Genomic DNA, 23,862 nt, shown 5'->3' on the forward strand with positions numbered 1-23,862 from the left:
TTCCCGCGCGCTGTTCGAGAGTGGAATGGTTGAAAAGTAGCTTAAAGGTGGTTCGATGAACCCTCTGCCAGGCGCTTAATTGTGAATTGCGGAGTAAATACGTAGATGTTGATATGCGTTGGATGTATTCCAGTCGCATTCTTCCCCTTCCGGTTTTTATTTTCTACAACCCAATCTAGTTCCATGGAAGTAATTCCTTGACGTCATAACAAATACATACCATCATCCTGTCCCTTCTTTTCAGTGTTTATCGTATGTTCCATTCTTCGTCTGCTCTATGGAGAACCTTCTGAGTCTTTATGTTATCGATCCGCCAAATATGCAATATCCTTCTATAGCACCACATCTCAAATGCTTTAATGCCCTTGTCTCCTTTTTGCCGAAGCCCATTGTTCATTACCATAAAACTCTATACTCCAAATGTATATTCTCAGAAATTTCTTCCTCAAATTTAGGCCTATATTGCACACTACTGGACTTCTTTAGCCAGCAATGCCTTCTTTGCCTGTGCCAGTCTGCTTTTTCTATACTCCTTGCTTCGTCAGCCATATATTTTACTCACGAGGTAGCAGAATACATTCACTTCGCTTGCTTCGTGTGCGATGGTACCTAACGGCTTCTGCTTGAATAGTTGCCCTACCAAACATCATTCCATACGAGCAAACCAAAAACTTCTTTTGTCGTACTTTAGGTACTTGGGCTGCGCACAACTCTGTTTAACTGAATGGCGCGATGTAGTCATAGGGTCGAGCCGCGCACGTCTGCTTTCATGCTCCGCAGCTAATTCGCTGCTAATAATTATAGGTGTGATCTTGCAGTCTAATAGTCTATGCATCTGACAGAATTCTAAGCTAATCAGATACACAGAAACAGGAACTAGAAGTTAAATGAATAATTTAATAAGAATTCTATTCTAACCTTTGTAATTGATGTAGACGACAGAGGATCACGTTGGACAACGTTTACTCAAGGAACGACATCTCAAATAAACGGAAAGTAGTCTAAAGTTATACAGTTAAACACAGACTGAAATTATCTTATCAAATGCAGTGCAGTTACTAAATAGTCATCAAAGATTTGCAAAAACTAAGACCATTTCGAGAACACAATACATAAAATATTCACCAGCTCAAAACAGTTCATAGTTCAACATGATGATCCACAAATTGACATAAGCGATACAATGCATAGGAATTCACGCTCTATCTATTTCAGGTCCTTAACCCCAGTGGAATAAGTTAGTCCTTTTCTGCAGCACATTCAGACCTGTCGAAATATGAAGTCCCCTCAAAAGATAGAGTATTGAAGAAGCCGTTCACCAAGTAGAATCAGTCACCCATACCTCCGAATGAAGCACGCTACAACAGGCAGATCTGCTTTCTTGCAGCAGTCGACGTGAAGTGTACAGATTCGCTCCCTCGAGCTCTTCACTCGAGAAGTCGCAGTCTCCACATGACTCCTGTAGTGTTCTGCTGCTCTCTGCTTCTCCATTGGTTGAACGCCACCCCCAAAAAGTACATCGTTCTCACATACTACAGACGTGACTTGACATCTGAATCATCTTGACCACTTTCATACACTAAACTAATATTAAAACAATATTTAAATAAAGAAACGTTATGAACACGGCTGCTGCTGAGATGCCGAACCGAGCAGACCGCTGTGAAGATGTGAAGGGTGTGGCGGATCGTCGTCCGGCAGAGCTTGCTCTGTCGGCGACCCCATCCGGCCCCCAACGGCTACAACCCGGCAGATGGACATGGACCACGAGTCGGACAGCTCTACGGACCGGCGCAGTCGTTATGCGACCTCAGCCACGGCTGAGGCAGCGAGTGGTTCGGCGGACGGCTTGTCGGCGGGGCCTGCCCCGTCGGCGGCCGCTAACCGCCGGCCACCTACGACTGTCCGGCCCAGCAGGAACGGAGATACGCAGAGGAGCCGCCGGGCACTTTCGGCGGATGGGGGCTTGCCCCTGCACGCCTACGCCCGCGTACTTGACGTTGGCGGCCCGTCGGCGTCGTCCTGCGCTACCAAGGAAAACAGCAGCGCGGCCACAGTGCTGGCCGTTCAGCAAACGAGGGCCGAAACGGATGCTTCGGCAACTGTTCCGGAGCAAACCAAGTCACTGGCGCCAGTGGCTTCAATGGATGCAGCGCATACGCCGGAGGCAGAAAGGCAGCTTGCCTTCCTGATGGGACTCATCCCAGGCACAAAACCGGCAGCTGAAACCATGGAGGTGGAAAAGCACTCGCGCAAGCGGCCTGCCGACGCGAGTGCTGCCACCACCTGCAAGAGGTCTGCCACTAGCTCGAACAGCAGCGCACCCACGCTCCGCACACAGCGGAAAGCATCGAGGAAGGGTAACAAGACCCTTCCCCCGGCCGCTGACGATGAGGGCTTCACACAGCCCTCCCGCAAGCACACAGCCAGAGCTGTCGTGCTCGCCCAACAGTCGGCCATCAACACCGGCAACCGGTACTCCGGCCTATCAAATGACGCTGGAGAGCCCATGGAGAGCCAACAGCAGAGGAAGTCGCCCCCACCGCCCCCTGTGGTCATCAAGTGGACCGGCGGCTTCAAAGAGTTCCGAGAGAAAATCAAAGCGGTTGTTAAGGGGAACGTGACGTTTCGAGTCGCAGGGCGCGACTTACATCGCGTTACCACCAAAACAGCTGAAGACTACCGTGGGGTCATGGACCTCACCGAAAAGGAGGGGCTTCACAGCTTCACCTACTCCTCGGAGCCGGTGAAGACGCTGAAGGTCGTCTTTCGCAAGCTCCCGTTCAGCATGGACCCAGGGTACCTGCGGGAGCTGCTTGAAGATCTGGGCTTTCCCATCCGCGCCACAGCGCGCATGAAGTCGCCCAGGGACCACTCCGACATGCCGCTGTTTATGGCGGTTCTCGATGACACCATCGAGAACCGCAAAATCTTCCAGCTGACGCACGTGGCCGATGTCGGCGTCACCGTTGAGAAGCTACGCAGGAGACGAAGCCCGCCGCAGAGCTTCAACTGCCAGGCCCTCGACCACGTAGCGAAATACTGTAAGATGCCTCCTCGCTGCGTCAAATGCGCGGGGGACCACGCCACTAAAGATTGTAAGATTCCGAGAAAGGACGCGCCCACTTGCTGCCATTGCGGCGAGAAACACGTGGCGTGCTACCGCGGCTGCACTGCCTTCCGGCGTGCCACCGCAAAACAACGAGGACAACCGGCGCACTCCGCGCGGGTGCAGTCCGGGAGAAGTTACGCAAACGCTGCCACTGACAAGGCACCCGCCAAGTCAACTGAGCAGCGTCCTGCCGACGCCGCCGTCGAACGGGGGCGTGGCAACCAGTCCGAGCCTGCTCCAGAGGCGGTAGTCGCTCACGGGCGCGGACCGCCGAGAGAGCAGCCTGCAACAGCGAGGGGCGGCCGCCGGCGCGGTCGGCGGAGGGAGCGTCCTGCCCGCGAGACGTCAGCTCCACAGCCTGCTGTTCGAGACCAGGCAGCGGCACCACCCCCAGGCACTGACAGGACTTCTGCAGCGAGTGTCGCGGAAGAAGTCAGGGCCATGAGGGAGGACTTCAAGCTGTTCCTGACACAACTTCCGCAGATGATTGCGTCTGCAGTGCAGTCGGCCGTTCAGGCCATCACCACACCAGCTGTCCCCACACCCAAACATGGATAGGCACATCCAGGGCCTAACCGTTTGTGTGTGGAATGCGAACAGCATCAGAACCCAAGCGGGAGAATTCCGCCAGTTCCTGCGTGATGAGCACGTGGACGTTTGCCTCGTCACCGAGACCTGGCTGAAGCCAGGCGTGGACGTGAGGGCTGCAAATTTCCGCTGCTACCGCACGGACCGGGCAACCCATGGAGGCGGAACGGCGGTGTACGTCAAAACGTCGTTGCGCCATCACCAGGTTCTACTCCCAGAGACGCCGACTCTGGAAACCACGGGCGTCGTCGTCTGCACTTCCGCAGGCCACGTCACGTTCGTGGCAGCGTACCGACAACCGTCGGGACACCTGCAATCCAGGGACATCGAGACGCTGCTGTCGATGCGCGGGCACCTCTTCATCGGCGGCGATCTCAATGCTAAACACCCGGAGTGGAACTCCAGGGTCACCACCATCAGCGGCAGACGACTACTCCGGGTCGCAAACCTCCACGACGCCATAGTGCTGGGTCCCTTCGACCCCACGCACTACCCGAAGCGTGGCCGTCCCGATGTTCTAGACATCGCGATCGTGAAAGGGGCAGCTCACAACGCGATCGCGACCACGCGCTGTGCCCTGTCCTCAGATCACCTGCCAGTGATCTTTGACATGGACACAGACGGGATGGCCCCACCTGAGCACCGCAGCGCCCGCCTCAACACCAATTGGGCGCACTTCCAACAGCACCTAGCAGAGACGGTCACCGCCACACCCGATCCGCACGTGGAGGGGGTGGACGCCGCGCTAGCTGCGTTCACCCACTACACACTCGCGGCGGCAGATGCGGCGGCGCCACAGCGACCAAGGAAGCCGATGGATAAATCCAAGCAGCTTCCGCCGGATATCTTGATGTCCATCCGTGAGAAGAACCGGGTCTTCCGTGAGTGGCAGATCACGAGAAGCCCCGCCACCAAACGCCTGCTAAATCGCCTGCGCCGCGAGATACCGGCGGCCGTCAGCCACCACCGAAATCGGGACTGGGCTGGCAAAATAGCCACGCTCAGAATCGATGACGGAAGCGCCTGGGCCGTAACTAAGAGCTTCCTGAGGAAGGGCCAACGCATCCCGCCGCTGCAAGTTGGCAGAGACGTCGTCGCGGAACCAGATGCCAAGGCGAGCGTCCTTGCGGACGCCTTCGCGGAAAACTTTACACCGGTGGACGACGTCGTCGATGACGACATGATCCGCGAGGTGGACGAGCGCCTCCCACTGTACCTGACCCAGCAGGAAGAGGACGACATCCTCACAGAGACAACAGAAGAAGAGGTCCAACATCACCTCAACTTCCTGCAGCCCAGGAAGGCAGGGGGACGTGACAAGATGGGTAACGCACTGCTGAAGAAGCTGCCGCCGGAAGCAGTGCGTGTCGTCACAGCGATATTCAACGCCATCCTTCGCACTGGCGTCTACCCTGCTGCGTGGAAACACGCAGAGGTGGTCGCCATCCCGAAGGCTGGCAAAGATCCTAGGCTGGCGCAAAGCTATCGCCCAATAAGCCTCCTGCCTTCCCTCTCGAAAACCTTCGAGAGGATTTACTCGATCCGACTGCAGCGCCACGTCAGTGAAGAAGGCCTGCTTCCTGACGAGCAGTTCGGATTCCGCCGCGGTCATGCTACGCAGCATCAGCTACTACGACTGGTGGAGCAGGCAATGGGGGCCCTGGAACATCGCGAGTACCTCGGGGCGGTTTTCCTTGATGTTTCTAGGGCCTTCGATAGCGTGTGGCACGACGGCCTCCTGTACAAGCTGCTGGTACAGGGGGTTCCTGTGTCGCACGTCCGCCTTCTCCAGTCGTACCTGCGCGGGCGCACCTTCCATGTGCGCGCTGACGGTGGCGTGTCAACGGCGCGCCACATCCGAGCAGGAGTACCGCAGGGGTCCGTGCTTGGCCCACTGCTGTACTCTCTGTACACCGCCGACGTGCCAAAGACGACGCCGAGGGTGCACCTGGCGCTCTACGCGGACGACACCGCCATCTACACTCGCAGCAAGGACGCGCAGCTAATGCGCCGCCGGCTGCAGCTCTCCTGCAACGAGATTGGAGCCTGGGCCACCAAATGGCGGCTCAAGTTCAACGCCGGGAAAAGCCAGGCGGTGATATTCACGCGCCGCCGCATTCCCGACGCGCTGCTGCAAGTGCGGATCATGGGAGGCCCCATCCCGTGGTCGCGCACAGGAAAATACCTCGGCGTCACCCTCGATCGACGCCTGACGTGGGGTCCACACATCCGGGAGCTGAGGGGCCGAGCGCTCGGCAGGTTGCGCCTGCTGTACCCGCTCCTCAACCCAACGACGACACTGCCCCCCCACTGCGGCCTCTCGCTGTACCTAGCACTCATCAGGCCAGTGCTAGAGTACGCGGCCGTGGTGTGGGGAAACGCGGCAGAAATGCACATCCAGACGCTGCAGCGTGTGCAGAATAAAGCCCTTCGGCTGGCTCTACACCTGCCGAGGGACTACGGCACACGCAGGCTGCACGACGCCGCTGGAGTCCAGATGTTGGAGCGCCGCTTCCGCGCGCTCGCTACACCATTTTATGAGTTGACGAGGACCTCCGAAAACCCGCTGGTCAGGGGGCTGGGAAACCAACCCCACTGGCGCCCAGCGACCAGATGGCCAGACCTGCTGCTGGAGTAATCCAAGCAGCAAGAGAAGAAAAATTACGAAGCGTGAAGACGTGAAGACAAACAAAACGTGAGGACCACAACGACAAATTGCGATCTCTGACGCAGGAACAGCAGGCCCTGCTTAACCTGCCCAAAACGTGCAGTGAATGCACGAGATGTCACGCACGACGACGACGTTATGAACACTTAACCACCCCAGAAAATTCACAGTAATTACAAATAAAGTATGTTTCATAAATAAATAAGCTAGTATTCTCGAGCAAGTGCACCCATGTTAAATGACGACGAATTGTGGTTAAATATTGTTTAAACGATTATTTATGCCTTCTTGACAGATGAGTCTTTTGGTTCTCTTTTCAATAGTGGTGTCCACTAACATGTGCAACTGACAACTTTCGAATTAGCGCAGCAGTATTTAATATCACTTGCAATGAACATTTAAATAAACTTACTGGCAAAATAGTGAACTGTTCATTAAATAAAAACACAAGTATGAGAAGATATGATGTACTGATGCTGTGTTCATTTGCTGTGTAAATGTGGTGAATACGATATTCTGACAGAAATTTGCATAATTAAAATATATAAAAGACGTCGTAAATCAATAAATGAAAGAGATATAGATATGTAGCTTTCAGGGATGATAGGTACAGTAAAATGCTATCATCTGAGGTATCGTTTCCTGAAATCGCATAAGGCGATTACAAGTTGTTAATTCAGAGGTTGACTGATTAAATATTTATTATCTGTGAAATATTAACTTCTGTTGTTTTAAAGATGTTGAAAAGTTGTTGTGTCATTGGATGTGCCTCATTTTTCTGAGATCACAGATGTATTCAGATTTGCTTTAATATGTAACTGTGACTTACTGTCGAAATTCAGAGAGATGTAACTTAGCCATCTTCGAGACTGTCTGACAGTCTGCTGTTTACTGGAGCATTCTCTGTTGCAGAAACGCCTTGTGAGCCACAGCTGTCCAAATTCCCAGCGTTGGGCTTTACCCATTTCGGGTCACGTTGCTCGTCTCTGCACCTGATTGGTTAGAAACCGTCAACTAGGCAGCCTGGCTACGATGCGCCCTTTGCCCACTAGCGTCCAGCCGTGCAACAAATTTATCTCTAGTCAGTACCAACCTATGTGGACGAATAACTCCCCCACATACACGTAACGTTACATGTGGACACCAATTTTGAAGTTAAGTTTATCGTTAATCCCATTTCTGCTACTTCTCATTACTCTCGTTCTTGTTTGGCTCACTTCCAACCCACATCCTGCACTCATTAGACTGTTCGTTCAGTTTAACAGGTCCTGTAATTCTTCTCTTTCACTGACAATAGCAATGTCTTCAGCAAACTTATCATTGATATTCTTTCACCCTAAAGTCTTAACTCCACTCTTGAATCTTTCTGTTCATTGCTTCTCCGATGCACAGATACAGCACTATGACTGAGGGATCAACCAATAATCACGACGAAGACCGTAGTGTCCGACTGTCCCCAGTACTGATGTAAAGTGTGTGGCAAGCACTTATGCAGAATATGCACTTCATAATTTCGGAACTCTCTTGTCAATTCCCCCAGACGTGTCGCTCACTATTGCACCAAACTGTCTCCCAATGTCTCCTCACAGTTTTCACAAGGTGTGTGCAAGATGAGTGCTAAGGCAACTGACAGATGAACATGAACCAAACATCTGGCGAAACATTGACGTTCCTACGGTGGTACGCAGAGAAAAGTACCGGGATTCTCAACCATGTTTCTCTGAGGATGAAACATGGGTGTTGCATGCAATTTCAGAAATAAAACAACAGCCCATGCATTGAAGGCAGAGTGATTCACTTATGAAAACCAAATTCAAGTAGACAGTCCCTATCAAAAACAAAATGTGAAGTACCTTGAGATCGACGTGGTGTCCTCCTGAGCGAATTTTTACTGTGAAGGGAAATGGTGAATTTAGATCGGTTTTGTAAGACACTGAAAAATCTGAGATTGGTATCCAGAACAAGAGGCAGAGAATGTTGACAAGAAGCATAGCGCTTGCGTTTGACAACGCAAGACAGCATGCAGCCATTGTCATACGAAATGCAATGAATCAGTTTGGGTGGGAGACCTTCGACCATTCACTCCACAGCTCCAATCTCGCCCCAAGTGAAGTTGATCTCCTCCATGTCATGAAGCGTTTTCTGGCAGGAAAACGTGTCCACAACGATACTGAGGCCCTGACTGAAGTGTTCTGAAGGTTCCGAATGTCGGCAGCAAACTCTTGTGACATGGGCATGCACTTAATGGTGCACTGTTATGATAAATATTTTAAGAATGGTGAGAAGTAGCTAGTGAATCTGTGAAAATACTCCAATAAATATTTCTTACTTAGTGGTGTTTTTATTTTCTTTATCGCTCATCGGAACTTACTTTCTGAATGAGCCTCATAGTTAATTCTATAGAGGACATTCAGATTCCTGAGAGACTTAGTTCACGTCATATGACATCAAGAACCTCTGCACAAACCTTCCCGTGAAGGAAACAATACAAATAATTAAAAATAACTTGCTTACGTACAAAAACTTGACTTTAACAGAAATACACTGACGGAAAAAAATCGTATCACCATCAAGGAGATGTGCCACATGACCTAAAATTAGTAGACATGTTTCTAGATCGGAAAGATAATGTCTTTTCAAATTTGGTGCTAGTCGCATAGAAGTGGCGCTTTTAGCTTCTTTCCCTGCCGCGGTGGTGCAGCGGTTCTAGGCGCGCAGTCCGGAACCGCGCGACTGCTACGGTCGCAGGTTCGAATCCTGCCTTGGGCATGGATGTGTAATATGTCCTTAGGTTTAAGTAGTTCTAAGTTCTAGGGGACTGATGACCACAGATTTTAAGTCCCATAGTGCTCAGAGCAATTTGAAATTTTTTTTAGCTTCTTGAAATACACTCTGCAACTCTTGTGGACACTAGTTACCTTTGAAATAGGGCGTTGTAAGTTGGTGTTAGTCAAGAATGCATTTAAGATGACAAATACACTGTTATCAACACTTCACTGAGTTTGAATGAATTCATGTAAGAGGGCTATAAGAATCAGTAAGATCCTTCTGCAATATTTCAGAAATACTTGGCCAGATTGTAGCTACTGTACATGATTGCCGGCAGAAGTGGTGGTTTTAATAACAAAACGCATCAACTAACAAATTGCCTAGCTATGTGCAGCTGCCTCACCAATTAATTTGCTAATATTTTCATAAACAGCTTAGAATATACATTCTGTAAAGAAAACCAAAAGATAGTTGACTAAGTATTGTATTACAGAAGATATGTTGTTGATATATAAATCTGATTTGATAATGCAACAGAAGAAATAGGCGATCTTGCAAAAGAAATGAATTAAAGGCATCAGTATATCGTTATCAATGTTGAACACAAGACAATCACAAGTTTAAATTTCCTTGGATCTCTCCACATGTACCTCTGACAACAGACAACTCTCAAGGAGACAGGAAACCGATATACAAAGATGCCACAATCAATAAAACCTCATGCCAACTTGAAGACCACAAAATTTCTTCATACAGAGCAATACTCAATAGAATGTGCAAATTCCATTAGAAACAGCTGACCAAACTAATGAGTTAGAAACCATTAATGCACTTGCTTATAATAATGGCTAAAATAAAAAATTATAAATCAGCTAAATAGTAAAATAAATTCCCAGATAAACAAGCACAGACAAAACAATACTGAATAACACCTCATCACAGTTTACAGAAAAATATAAAAAAGCAAACCTTTTCTGAGTAACAAATTTAAGAATTAGTTTTTAGACATAAAAAAATAATGGACAAAGCCATCCATAGTATTAAAAATAATAGTAAGACATGCAATAGATCTGGGATACTCAAACCTAACTGCATTCATTTTCAGATATAAATATTGTCCAACTGGAACAAAATTAATTACACATTTTGGGAACACATGAGTTGTCTTTATTCATCGACATACGATACTTTTTGGCTCCATATTATGGGATAATCAGCACCTATTTCTTTCGTGGACTATCTATTTTTTATGTTTTACAGTTTCCTAGCTTATCACAGTTAATTCAAAATAATTTCTGAAGAATTTACAAGTATCTTTAACAGGATGTATTGAACATCGAAAAAAATTAAAAAAAAACAGCACACATGCTCAAAATCTTCTAAAATGCTCCCTCAAAATCCAGGTGCCATAATGCAATAATATACATGTGAAGGAGACAAAATTTTTACCAGATGTTTATGATATCATGACTCAGATATTAGAGCTATTTAATTCTATAGATTATGTCTATTAACAAGAAAAAATATTATTGTATCTTATATTTCTATTTATCAAACCGTTTTTGCAATTAAAATGTTTATTTATTTATAACTGAGGTAAAACTACAATAAATTTTAGGTTTGTTACATAGGTACACACCATTGTAAATTGCTGGAAAAAACTAGTGCAATGCTCTGTAAATTTAAACACATGTTGATACATGAATTCTGATGAATATGACTTGTGGAAAATTAAGGATAAAGATTTGAGTCATATTAAACTGTGTCTCAGAAAATTCTTGACAGATAATCCTGTTCCAGTTGTGCCTATACATTATGTATATTAATCAGAAAAAATGTTATTGTATCTTGCATTTCAATTTATAGAACATTTTTCTTTGTTACAATTTTTATTTCTGTGTTACAGGAAAACAATTTGTGCAATATTTTATGAACTTAAGGAGACATGTGTACACAAATTCTGAAAAATACAACTTGCAGGAAATTGTGAACAAAGATTTGTGTCATATTGAATTGCTCCTCAGAATATTTCTGAAGCTTAATTCTCTTCCTGCTACATTTGCTCACTCTCAAGCTCCTTCTTGGCAGTTTTTTTTAGCACTTGTTGCATTTTTGCTGAATGCTATTGCTTATATCATGTTCAGATAGTTCAGCCAAAATAAGTATTAAATTGATATTTGTATCATCAGGCTACTCATGCAATAAATATATTTTACATAATTAAATGTTAATTGCTTAAAAGAAGTTATATCTCATCTAGAAATATAATTTACACCTAATTCATCATTATACGTAAATTTAATGATAATCGATTATCGAAGCATCTTCTTTCATAAAGGAAGTGATGAAATGTAAACCACTTGATGTTGTAGATTGCCTTAGAGTAATAGGACTACAAAGTAGTATGAGTGCTGTAGAATCCACTACAAACAGCATCAGCATGTCACTAGGAGGCAACAAGATAGTATTTTCTTTCCTGAAGAACAGACGTGTAGGTTCCTCTCAGAAGTCTGGACTACTTTGTTTGTGAATCAGTTACTTACAAATGTTCTTTTATCGAATTTGTTTATGTGTGGCATCGTTAGTTTTTATTCCACACTAATGAACATGTACACATAAAAAACCTGTAACATATACAAAATAAACTTTCAATATGACATAAAAAATACTTCACTAAGGCTAAAGTAAACAGAAGCAAAGGCAATCATTTGCATATTTTTGAAATAAATAGTATTACTACCAAATACAATATATCTCCAACAGAATCAGTGGAAACAAAAATTCTCCAGTTGTTTTGCAAGATACTAATGATTTTTTAGGCGGCATGGTAGTGTGCACAGCTATAACTCCAAAATTTAGAACATATCAGTCATTTTCCCATTCAAATACCATTAAGTATATATTAATTAAATATAAAAAGACTATATAATTTAATTACATTATGAAACTAGTTCAATTTTTCCATCAGTCAAAAATTTCCTGTGTCCTTAAAAAAACTTCAGTAAATCCACATTTGCCCTACATGTAGCTAAAAGTGAATGTCAGCTCATAGACATAGCTTGGAACTTAACAAATACTCAATGTGGACAGCAACAGAAAAAAACATGAACTTCTCGAATAAACTGAAATTTCTTTTCAGAACTGTGCATCCCCAGATGATGTAATAAATGTTCAAACACAGTCACTAAACAAAAATTTTTCTAATGAATTTTTTAATAATTTTCTCACATAATCACAGAAAATAAGCACAGTTTCGGAAAAACACAATCCAGTGTGAGCTCATCCAGTGCATGTAGTAGTTCTATATCACTTAAGTCTGCTGTTCTTAATGTACTGTTGGTAAATGTCACTCCAACTGTGAGTAAAATATGTAATATTAGTTCTTTTATGTAAAATGTACTATATTATTTTTCATAATATCTCACATAATCTAATTAAACAGTCACTACCACAGTTTTTAATACCATACAGGTACTTTGTGCGTTCAGGCTAGACAGTTTCAATTCTTTTCAGTCAATCCAAGCCTAACTTATAGATAAACCAACAAACCATTTAGTAAAACTAAACCTTAACCATAGATACAATTTTCCAATGGAGACAAAGATTTCAGTCTGCAACATGGCAGATAATATGCTGTTTTTGTCCAAGATATGAGTGGAAAAGTGTTTGTCCCATGTCTATAAACATGTAAATCATAATAACAACAAACATGGTAGGAAGTGAGAACAACTAAGTGATATACCAAAAATATGCAATTTCGAAATGTGGAAATTTGTAGTACGTTCCTATGGGATCAAACTGCTGAGGTCATCAGTCCCTAGGCTTACACACTACTAAATCTAAATTAAACTAACTTCCTCTAAGAACATCACACACACCCATGCCTGAGGGAGGACTTAAACCTCCAATGGGGGTTGGGGGAATGGGAGCCATGCAAATCATGGCAAGCCTCCGACTGTGTGACTACACCATGTGGCATATGCAACTTGCAAAGCATAGTAGTTAAACAAAGCTGATACTTTGCACAGACCAGCTACAGCATCCCAAGAACTTTACATCCCTTCAGAAAGTGCAAAGTTAAGTTATAAAAAACAATTCTTAGCATGTAGTTCAACAAAAATTGTGTAAGTCCTGACATAATACATAGTTGAAAAAACTTCTGTCACATATTTCAAAGGTAAATGACAGAATGCATTCCACTGAGAACAATTTACTTAATTTTGTGGTAATTACATTTTGAATTTGTTAAATAAACGATTATAACATAACATCAACCCAGACACTGCAAACTTAACTATAGCCATTAAAATAGCTTGTGATACAGCTAAGCATTAATAGAATGAGCAGACTGCCATAGGCCACAAAACAAACAGTTTTATCATCAAATAAGCAGAGAAAGTGAACTATAGTAACATGAAAGACAATGAACATATAGTACTTAAATATATTAATAAAAAACAAGTGACAGTAACGCTTTAATAGTAAAATCAGACAAAGGAAACTCTGTTTTTGTGAAGTATGATGGTGAATAAGTAAGTAAAAAATAGAAATTCAGTAAGATCACACTTGTAAATTTAAAAATCAGATGAAGAAATGTGATTTCTTTTAACTGCAAAAGATGTCTGTGATTATCCTGTTATGAAGCCTTCTGCACTATGATTATGAGCACAACCTAAGGTCCATAAACAGAACTGTCTGATATTTCCTATTGTAAATTTTCAAAACAGCCCAACTTACAAAATCTGTAAGCATCTAAGAGTTATCCTGAGGAAACATTCGAATTTGAAGAGAGCCACTCAGTACAGAACAATCAATTGTGTAAAGGACATTAAGGTTCCTGAGACACCCAAGTTCAAATCGTTTGACAACACAAACATACCTATGAAGGAAACAACTAGCACAAAATTTGACTTTGCCTGAACATTAGAGCTGTCACATTACCACTTCTGTAATAATAACAAAATGCACCACCAGAGAGTCGCCTAGATAAAGGCTGTTGCCTCACCAGTTTACTTGCTGATACTTAGGCTAACAACTTATAAAGTAAATTATTTAATGTATACTCCCAGTTAGCTGTTTTTTTTAAATGTAAGCCCCCAGATAGTCATCTAAGTGATATGTTACATTAGATATGTTGATGAGGCACTAATTTTATCTGATAGTGCAACTGATGAAAGAAATTGAGGACCTTGAAAAAAAGCCATTTTTACTGTTGACTAGCTGGCAGACAAAGGTTCAAATTTACTGAATCTTTCCACATGTAGCTCCAACAAGAGACACAAGTCTCTAGGATACAGCAAACTAACACGCACAGATGCCACAATCAATAAACTTCATGCAATCCAGTTAAGTACAAAATCGCTTTTTACAGAGCAATGTGCAGCAGAATGTGCGAAATTCAATTAGAAACAACTCATCAAACTGATGAAGTGAATCCAGTTAAAGCAATTACTTAGAATAATGGCTGAAGTCCCAAATTAATAGGTGAGCCAAACAAATCCCTACATAATCAACCTCAAAGACAAACCAACGCTGAATAATACCTTGTCACAGCTAACAAGAAAATATGTGAGCATGGCATATGTAGGAAAACGGTCATATATGGGAGCAAACCTTCTCTGAGGAAGAAATATAAGGATAAGTTTTCATAGAAATAACAAAATAAAGGACGCCGTGCCATGCACAATATTAGAAATAACTGCAAGTTATTCAGTCAAACAGGTATACATAACTTAACTGCAATTCATGTTCAACGACATGTGAGGATCATTCAGTAATTAAAGAGACAAATTGGTCTGGAGAAAAAAGCGTTTTTTTTTTACAAAACAATATTTTCCTACTTTGCAACATAATCCCATTGAACATTTATGCACTTGTTCCAACAGGCTACAAGCTTCTTTATTCTGGCTGCAAAGAAATCTTTATCTTGGTGTTTGAACCAATTTCCCACAAACTTTTTCAAATCCTCGTTGTCCTTGAACCTCTTCTCGCGCAACGCCTCCTTCAGTGCACCAAAGAAATGCAAGTTACTAGGTGCTAAATCAGGACTGTAAGGGGGATGAGGCAGTACTTTCCAGCCCATTTTGTCGATGGTTTCACGGGTCTCTAGAGCAATATGAGGAAGTGCATTGTCTTGCTGGAGAATCACACCTCTCCGCAAAGATCCACGACGTCCCTCTCTCGTCGCTGGCTTCACCAAATCCGAGTAGTATTGATTGTTCATTGTACGCTGCTCTTGGAGATAATCACAAAAAACTCGACCTACAGCATCCAAAAACACCACCAACATGACTTTTCCTGCTGATGCTTGTGTTTTGAATTTTTTCTTGACAGGTGAACTGGTGTACTTCCACTCCATGCTTTGTCTTTTTGATTGTGCCTTTTAATAATGAAACGAAGTTTCATCACAAGTTAAAATTTTATTGAGGAAGTGCTCACCCTCTTTTTCATAACGTTCTTTTCGCTCTGTGCACGCTCTCAACCGTGTTTCCTTGTGTAGCCACGTCAACTCCTTTGGGACCTATCTTGCACATGTTTTGCGGTACTTCAGCTTATTACAGATAATGTTATGAACTGTACCAGTACTAACTCGAACTTTATCGACTGTCATTCCTACAGTCACAAGGCGGTCGGCACGAATAATGTCATCAATTCGACTTTCAAGTGCAACTTTCGACTGCAACTGGTTGGCCAGAACGGTGTTCGTCAGTCACTGAGTCACGACCATTTTTGAACTGCTCTACCCACTTGTAAAAATTTGCACGATTCACACAACCTTCACCATAATCTTTAGACATTCTACAGCATATATTCACTGGTTTCTCGCCTTCAGCAAGTAAAAAACGAATAACAGAACGTTGTTCAATTAATGTGGACATTTCAAGCGGACTCGCCAACTTGAAATGTATTTTTGAGGCTATAAACAAAACAACGTTGATACATGAGCTGATGAGGCTCATCCGTGATGCCAAATTAAAGCCATAAAAGTACCAAACTTGCCCTAATAACAGTTTTTTCCCCAGACCAATTTGTCTGTGTAATTATTGAATGATCCTCGTAAATTCACCAGATAGAAAGAATTTTCAGCAAACATTTTTGGAAACTCTTCGATGTTCTTCGTTTAAAAAAACTAAACAAGTCAAATTTGCACTACATATAGCTGAAAGTGGACATCAAGTGACAAATGTAGCTCACAATTTACGAATACTCCACCTGGCCAAGAAAGGATCAGTAATGAATTTAAAGGAAAACGGATGAACTTACTTGAAGAAACTCAGATTTATTCTCACAAATATGCATGCACAGATGACACTCTAAATGACTAAACAAAGCTATTCCATGAAAAAATTTCTAAGGAATTTTCATAATTTGCTCATAATGCCACACAAAATAAGTACAGTCACTTAAAAACATAATCCAGTGTGAGCCCATCCAAAGCATATAGTAGTTCTACATCACGTAAATTTGCTATTCTGTTTTTATTGTTTGTAAATTTCACTCCAACTGTGAGTAAAATATGTAATATAATTCTTTTATATAAAATGTATATGTAATTTTTATTGTGTTCCATTTGCTCTAATTAAACACTGACTACGAATTGCTCTGCAAATTCAGACTAAAAAATTTCAATTCTCTTTAGTCATACTGAAGCTTCAACTAGAAATAATACTTCGAGAAATAGTAACTAGAATATAACTTTGCTCATAAATATAATTTTCCGATGTAATGAAAATGGCAGTCTGCAGACTAGTATTGATCAAAAAGTATTGTCAAAAAGTTATCTACGGATTTCAGTTGCTGATCGCCGTCCCCTATTTCCGTTGCACATCAGGTGGGATTCTTGCTAAGCATCGGTCAGAGGGCCTGAAGATGATGTAGTGAAACGCCGAAACTGGTCACACAAGTAGAATAAAATTTGAAATATAGACAACTGAAGGTGTTTTTGATTTGACATTTTATTTTGAACAGCCGAAGTCCCTCAATCATCCTGTATAAAGATATACTTACAGTTCCTCTGTAATGGTGCAAAAGCGGGGTGATGTGGCACGTCACCGCTCTGGCTTCACGATGCTATAAACAGCAAGGAGTCGACACATGCAAAAAAAAAAGGCTAGAGTTCAGAAATAACATGTTAGGCGCACACTGTGATGTCACACAGGCGCCAAATTTCACTACAATTCTACGCGACGCCGCCATGGACGTATCACACGTTGAGAAGGAAGGTCGTCACACGCTCTCTTACGCACATTTAACTCTGACTCCTGGCACTGACGTCTCTACAGTGGGAGTCAGAACCGCCACACCCAGCGTTAAAACTAAGCGGTCAGACCCAACGCCGCTCAGAATTTTCAATAATGGCTGTCATTGGGCGTGAGCGATCCACCCCTTCCCATGCGGCGTCAATCCCATACATTTTGCTGTTGAAAACGACGGGAAGCAGTGCGACGAACAGTAAGGCAACGTTATTGTCAAACTTTGACGCTTCTGACACTTCCCAGACGTTTCAACACTTCTCTAAGGACATCGTGGCGCCGCAACCCCATAGATCGTGATCACATCCCTCTGGAATGGAACACGACCTTAATATTGCTCTGATGTACAGAGTAGAATCGCTAAGGACTGTTCAAAACCTTTCGACTAAATCTGAACGTCTTCCGAAGCACCAAATGTTGTTTATGCCCTCCTGTGGTGTGATCAAGGGGAAGAGCGGCGGTAATACTTGTGAGAATAATAGGCAGCAATGAGATTTTCACTCTGCAGCGGAGTGTGCGCTGATATGAAACTTCCTGGCAGATTAAAACTGTGTGTCCGACCGGGACTCGAATTCGGGACCGTTGCCTTTCGCGGGCAAGTGCTCTACCATCTGAGCTACCGAAGCACGACTCACGCCCGGTACTCACAGCTTTACTTCTGCCAGTATCTCGTCCCCTACCTTCCAAACTTTACAGAAGCCCAGGCTGTGCCTAAGCCATGTCTCCGCAATATCGTTTCTTTCGGGAGTGCTAGTCCTGCAAGGTTCGCAGGAGAGCTTCTGTAAAGTTTGGAAGGTAGGAGAGGAGATACTGGCAGAAGTAAAGCTGTGAGTACCGGGCGTGAGTCGTGCTTCGGTAGCTCAGATGGTAGAGCACTTGCCCGCGAAACGCATAGGTCCCGAGTTCGAGTCTCGGCCGGGCACACAGTTTTAATCTGCCAGGAAGTTTCATAATAGGCAAAGTTTGTCCTGAGAGCCACCAGTTGGGCAACCCCTTCAGTGAAACAAGCAAACTTTCGTTGGGCACTTTAAAAATGTTTCTGCACAGAGACTAATCTGACGAAAAAAATCGCAGGGTAGTGAAATTTTTTGAGTACATTTTTCTAGGTAGCACATTCAAGTGATTAACCTTAGAAGATCCCAGGTTAATGTAAGCGCGAGATAAGCCTTCTTAAATGTGAAATGATGTTATACTAATAACAGAATGTTGAATGAAAGCTTTCAGACATGCATATATTGTGTTGTATAGGTGCCAGCTGTCAGTTTGTGGCCGGCCGATGTGACCCAGCGGTTCTAGGCGCTTCAGTTCGGAACCGCGCTGCTGCTACGGTCGCAGGTTCGAATTCTGCTTCGGGCACAGATGTGTGTGATGTCTTAGGTTAGTTAGGTTTAAGTAGTTCTAAGTCTAGGGGACTGATGACAGATGTTAAGTCCCATAGTGCTTAGAGCCATCTGAACCATTTGTCAGTTTGTGGGTGGAGTTCCACGCTTGTTTACTTTGTTATTCATAACAAGAACGGTTGATGATGTTTTGGGTGACGCTGAAGTTGTCCGATGGTGTCCTATATATGCTCGGTTGGAGAGCGATCTGGTGATCGAGCAGAGCGAGGCAGATTTCGACAGTCTGTAACGCATTTGGGCTACAACAGCTGTGTGTGGGTGAGCTTTATCCAGTTGGAAAATGCCCCATGTAATGCGGTTTATGAATGGCAGCAGAACAGGCCGAATCACAAGATTGACGTACAAATCTGCAGTCAGTGTGCGTAGGATAAACACGAGAGTGCTCCTGTTGTCGTACGAAATCGCACCCCAGACAATAACTCCAGGTGCTGTTCCAGTATGTCTAGAAAGCAGACAGGTTAGTTGCTGTTACTGGCACCGAGGCAGAACCAGCTTTCATCAGAAAACACAACAGATCTACAAGCGTCCCACAGATCTGTTCTCGGTTAAGACCATTGAAGTTGCAAATGGCGGTGGTTTGGGGTCAGTGGAATGCACACTACACGTGGTCTGACTCGGAGCTGTCCCTGAATTGCAAAAGTACGTCCTGTCACTGTGCTGGCAACTGCTGCTCGAATTACTGCTGCAGATGCAGTCAGACGCTCCAGACCCATGCGCTGAAGACGATGATCTTCCCGCTCTGTAGAGCCACGTGTCCGTCCGGAGCCGTCTTCTTGCGACTGTACATTCTCGTGACCACCACTGCCAGCAACCATTGTGCAATGGCTATATTCCTGCCAAAGTCTTTCTGCAACATCGCAGAAAGAGTATGCAACTTCTTGTAGTCCTATTGCACGACCTCGTTGAAACCCAGTAAGGACTGGTAACGGCTTCTTTATCATCTTAAAGGCATTCTCGACTAACTTCAACTCACGACGTCCAATCTCAAAGGTATCTAACGCCTGTGAGTATTACCTGATTTGCACCCTCATACTGGCGCTATTCTTGTACGACTGGCGCGTGATTTGAATAGACATCATGTTTCAGATGTAGAAACACGCCTACCAACTTTCGTTTATGTGGCACAACTCCTTCTTGGTGTTGCGATTTTGTCCCGTCAGTGTAATTCCGAGGTGCCAGCGTGACACACGTCCCTTTCGACAGCCTTCACATTTCGGATTTCAATAACTTAGCGCCATTTAGCTGAGGTGCAAGGTGGAACTGTGCAGACACGGGATGTCCTCCGGTGCTGCACGCGGCTATGTGAACTAGTGGGGATAGAGTTGTGGCTTCTTTGCCCATATGGGGATAACGTATGCAGTCTGCTATCGTTCTCCTCAGAGACCCAACGCACAGATATACACATCGTGACGAAATACACAGAATCGGTACGAGTCTGAAATGACGGCGTGGAGCAAATCCTGAGTCGAGTTCTGTCCCTGGTTGGAGAACTTTGCTTGCGATTCTCTCTCTACTGCAGCGTCTCTACTGCATCGTAATGAGAAGCCACAATAATGGCCACAGTGCTGGCAATCCGTACTCCAAGCTGCGTAATGAGATTCTGCACGTCCCAGCAACAATAAGTGCGTCTTCTCTGGCGCTAACAGAGTAGCTTCATTGAGAATCGCCCTCACGAAACTATCGATTCCAAAGTCGCGTCAAAATTTTGTTATCCTGACAAAGGCAAGTAGCAATATCACGGAATGGTAAATATCGGTCTCAACAGCTGTTAACCTGCCGCTGGCGAATTCTGACGTATTTAGTAGTTTATCTTTCTTATAGGAGAAACAATGCGATCCTCACACAAACACAGAATATTCAAATGTAATTTCTGAAAGAGAAACGTGCTGCATAATTTTTCGTTTTCTTCAGGATGTGTGCGGCGTTACTCCTACTTACTTGCCCGGTTGCGATGAAATACTAATTATTTGCATACCCACGCATGTGGCGCACGCTACCCCATTGCGTCATTTGTCCCCGCCGTCTTGGAAATGGAAATGCCGTGTAGCTAGGCCCTCACGTTGGGTAGGCCGTTCGCCTGGTGCAAGTCTTTCGAGCTGACTCCACTTCGGGGACTTGCGTGTCGATGGGGATGAAATGATGCTTGTAAGGACAACACAACACCCAGTCCTTGAGCGGAGAAAATCTTCGACCCAGCCGGGAATCAAACCCGCGCTGACCACTCACCTACCAGCGACGGACCGCGCCGCCTTTATAGAGTTGTGCTTTCAATGGCCACTAGTGTATACATAAAAGCATCGTAGTGGCGGTACGAGGTTGATCATTTGTCACTTTGAAGGACAGTTCTATGAATGATCGACTGTGCAAGCCGAGTCGGCCGCTGATTGCTAGGATGAGTACCACACATTTTTTTGATAAAAGAGTAAATAGCGCCCTCTGGACTATCAGCAATTATCCTCTTGCACGTTTCAAGAAAATGGTTCAAATGGCTCCGAGCACTATGGGACTTAACTTCTAAGGTCATCAGTCCCGTAGCACTGAGAACTAATTAAACCTAACTAATCTCAGACATCACACACACCCATGCCCGAGGCAGGATTCGAACCTGCGATCGTAGCGGTCGCGCGGTTCCAGACTGTAGCGCCTAGAACCGCTCGGCCACTCCGACCGGCACACGTTTCTAATGCACTGCGTTAAGTGGAACAGGAACATGTGTGTATCGAGTTGGGTGCTGGCGATCTTGGAGAGTAACTACTTGTTTGGTCATGCCAGTTGTGCGTTCTCTGGTTACCAAATGGTTGCAGCCTTCATCAACACCAGATGTACCGTAGCCGGTCTGTTGGGTTTGTATTTATATTAATACTGTGTGGACCACTGTGAAGCTCATGGTAAAGGGTACTTCCCATTGTGTCATGTGTCGGATTTTCTTCCCTTTCCATTTGCATATGAAGTGAGAGAACAAAGACTGCTTAAATCAGTGATGCACAAACCGTGACCCGCCGCCCACATTCCTCCCGCCATTGATCAGATGGCGGCTCGCCCATCACTTTTCTTTTTTGTAATATTTTTTCACTCTTATTCTATTTCCTTCCGGAAAGGAGGTAGCGGACCCTTGTAGATTTTAGTTCTTTTGATCTCAGTCTAGCTAGCATTGGAGAGGGAGTCTCAGTTAGAAATAATAATTTTTCTCACGGCACGGTAGTTTTGAAGTTGCTACCCTTACCTAGCGACAGTGAGAGATTCTCGGCCCATGATAATAGCAAATCTGTACACCCGTGGCTTAAGTGCTTCTGTCGTATGGAAACGAGTCTAATTTTGCCTTCGCAGTGCCGATTAGAGCAATCGTAGCGGGCTGAACACATTCGTACATTCCTCGTTTAACAGTGATTTTTGAAACTGACCAGGTAGCCTTTTGCTGGGTAGTTGCCACCCATCTCTGAGAATATGCCAGCTCAAGTTTTCAGCATTTCCGAGATTCTCTATCAAGTCTCAGATAAAATTGTCACCATCACTGCTGCCCTTGTTTGTATGCTTTCAATATCGACTCTTAAACCTGTTTGGTATGCGTTCTAAATACTTGAGTAATGTTCTAGGCTGGATCTCACAAATGTTTATCCCAAATTCGTTTGTAGACTTACTGCATTTTCCCAGCATCCTAATATGACTTTACCGCACTAAAATTTCTTTTCTGGTAGCATTTGTAACTTTCGCATTCTGGTGTAGGTTACACTACCTCCAACTGAAGTCTACGAACAGATTTAGCTTTAACAGAGCTCGTGGCTTGTTGAAATTGCAGTCATAGTTTACTAGGGTTTGGCGTTTTGTTGTACATAAAATATTACAGTTCTGACTTGAAGCAAGTTACACCTCTTTAAAATCTTATAGAGATCTGCGTGAAGCTTTGTGCAGATTTTATCAAACAGAATTTCGATATGGATAGTTGCTAAAAACCATTCAACAGCCAAGATCGCATAAAATACTTTTTTTTATTTAAGAAATCCGGTTTCAAGAGACTATGCTATCATCTTCAGATCTTAAAGTCTTTCGTTGTAAGAATATTCGTTTTACGCTGCCCTTAAGCACAAGATGTCAAGTGGATAAAAACAGCACATTATAAAATGGTCCTATTTTTATCCACTTGATATCTTGTGCATGACGTCAGTGTAATTGACATGTCTTCTAACAAAAGATTTTAAGACCTGAAGATGACAGCATAGTAGCGTGTTGAAACCGGTTCTCTTAAACAAAAATGTATTTTATGTGATCTTGGCTGTTGAATGGTTTTTAACAATTAAACAAATCGCCCCTCAGTTCTTGTAAAATGAGAAAATTCTGGATAACTGCGTCATTCTCAAAACGTCTTACGTACCTGAACTGCCAGGTCATTAATTTACAACATGAACAGTAATGGTTCTAACATACTTCCCTGGGGCGCACCTAAAGCTACATCTACATCCAAGATAACATATTGCGACCTCCCTACTCGTAAATCCTCAGTATAGTCACAAATTTCGTTCGATACCCTATCGTATCGATTTTACTATAGTAAACATTGTTGTAGTACTGAGTCAAATGCTTTTTGATAGTAAAAAAACAAAAAAGGTTGCATTTAGATGACGGTCTTGATTCATGGCTTTCAGGATATCACGTGGGTAAAAGCCTGAGTTGGACATCATATAACTGATGTTTCCGGAATCTACGCTGGCTGGAAAATAGTAGGTACTTAAGTGTCAGGTAATTCATTACGTATGAGCTCAGAACACATCTAGCACACTGGACTCGCATTCGGCAGGACTATGGTTCAAACCCGCGTCCGGCCATCCTGATTTAGGTTTTCCGTTATTTCCCTAAATCGCTTTAGGCAAATTCCGGGATGGTTCCTTTTAAAGGGCACGGCCGACTTCCTTCCCCGTCCTTGCCTAATCCGATGAGACCGATGACCTCGCTGTCTGGTCTCCTCCCCCAAACAACCCAACCCAACCCCAACCCTCAGAACACATTCTAAAGCTCTATAACAGATAGATGCCGATGACAGTGGAGAGTAGTTTTATGAATGACGTCTAGTACCCTTGT

The 23,862-nt window shown here is 44.2% G+C and overlaps 1 protein-coding gene across 1 annotated transcript in view; it reads left to right on the plus strand.

Annotated features, from left to right (window-relative positions):
• The window catches only part of LOC126267848 (nucleolar and coiled-body phosphoprotein 1-like), a 99,067-nt gene extending 92,729 nt beyond the window's left edge, over nt 1-6,338 (plus strand). The window contains exons 4-6 of the mRNA XM_049973157.1: nt 1,702-2,605; nt 3,272-3,603; nt 6,173-6,338. Coding sequence (XP_049829114.1) covers nt 1,702-2,605; nt 3,272-3,603; nt 6,173-6,338 — 1,402 coding nt within the window. The remainder of the gene's footprint in view (nt 1-1,701; nt 2,606-3,271; nt 3,604-6,172) is intronic.
• Nucleotides 6,339-23,862: the final 17,524 nt, after the last annotated feature.

This window comes from Schistocerca gregaria, chromosome 4 (assembly GCF_023897955.1).
Source record: "Schistocerca gregaria isolate iqSchGreg1 chromosome 4, iqSchGreg1.2, whole genome shotgun sequence".
Classification (NCBI taxonomy): Eukaryota; Metazoa; Arthropoda; class Insecta; order Orthoptera; family Acrididae; genus Schistocerca; species Schistocerca gregaria.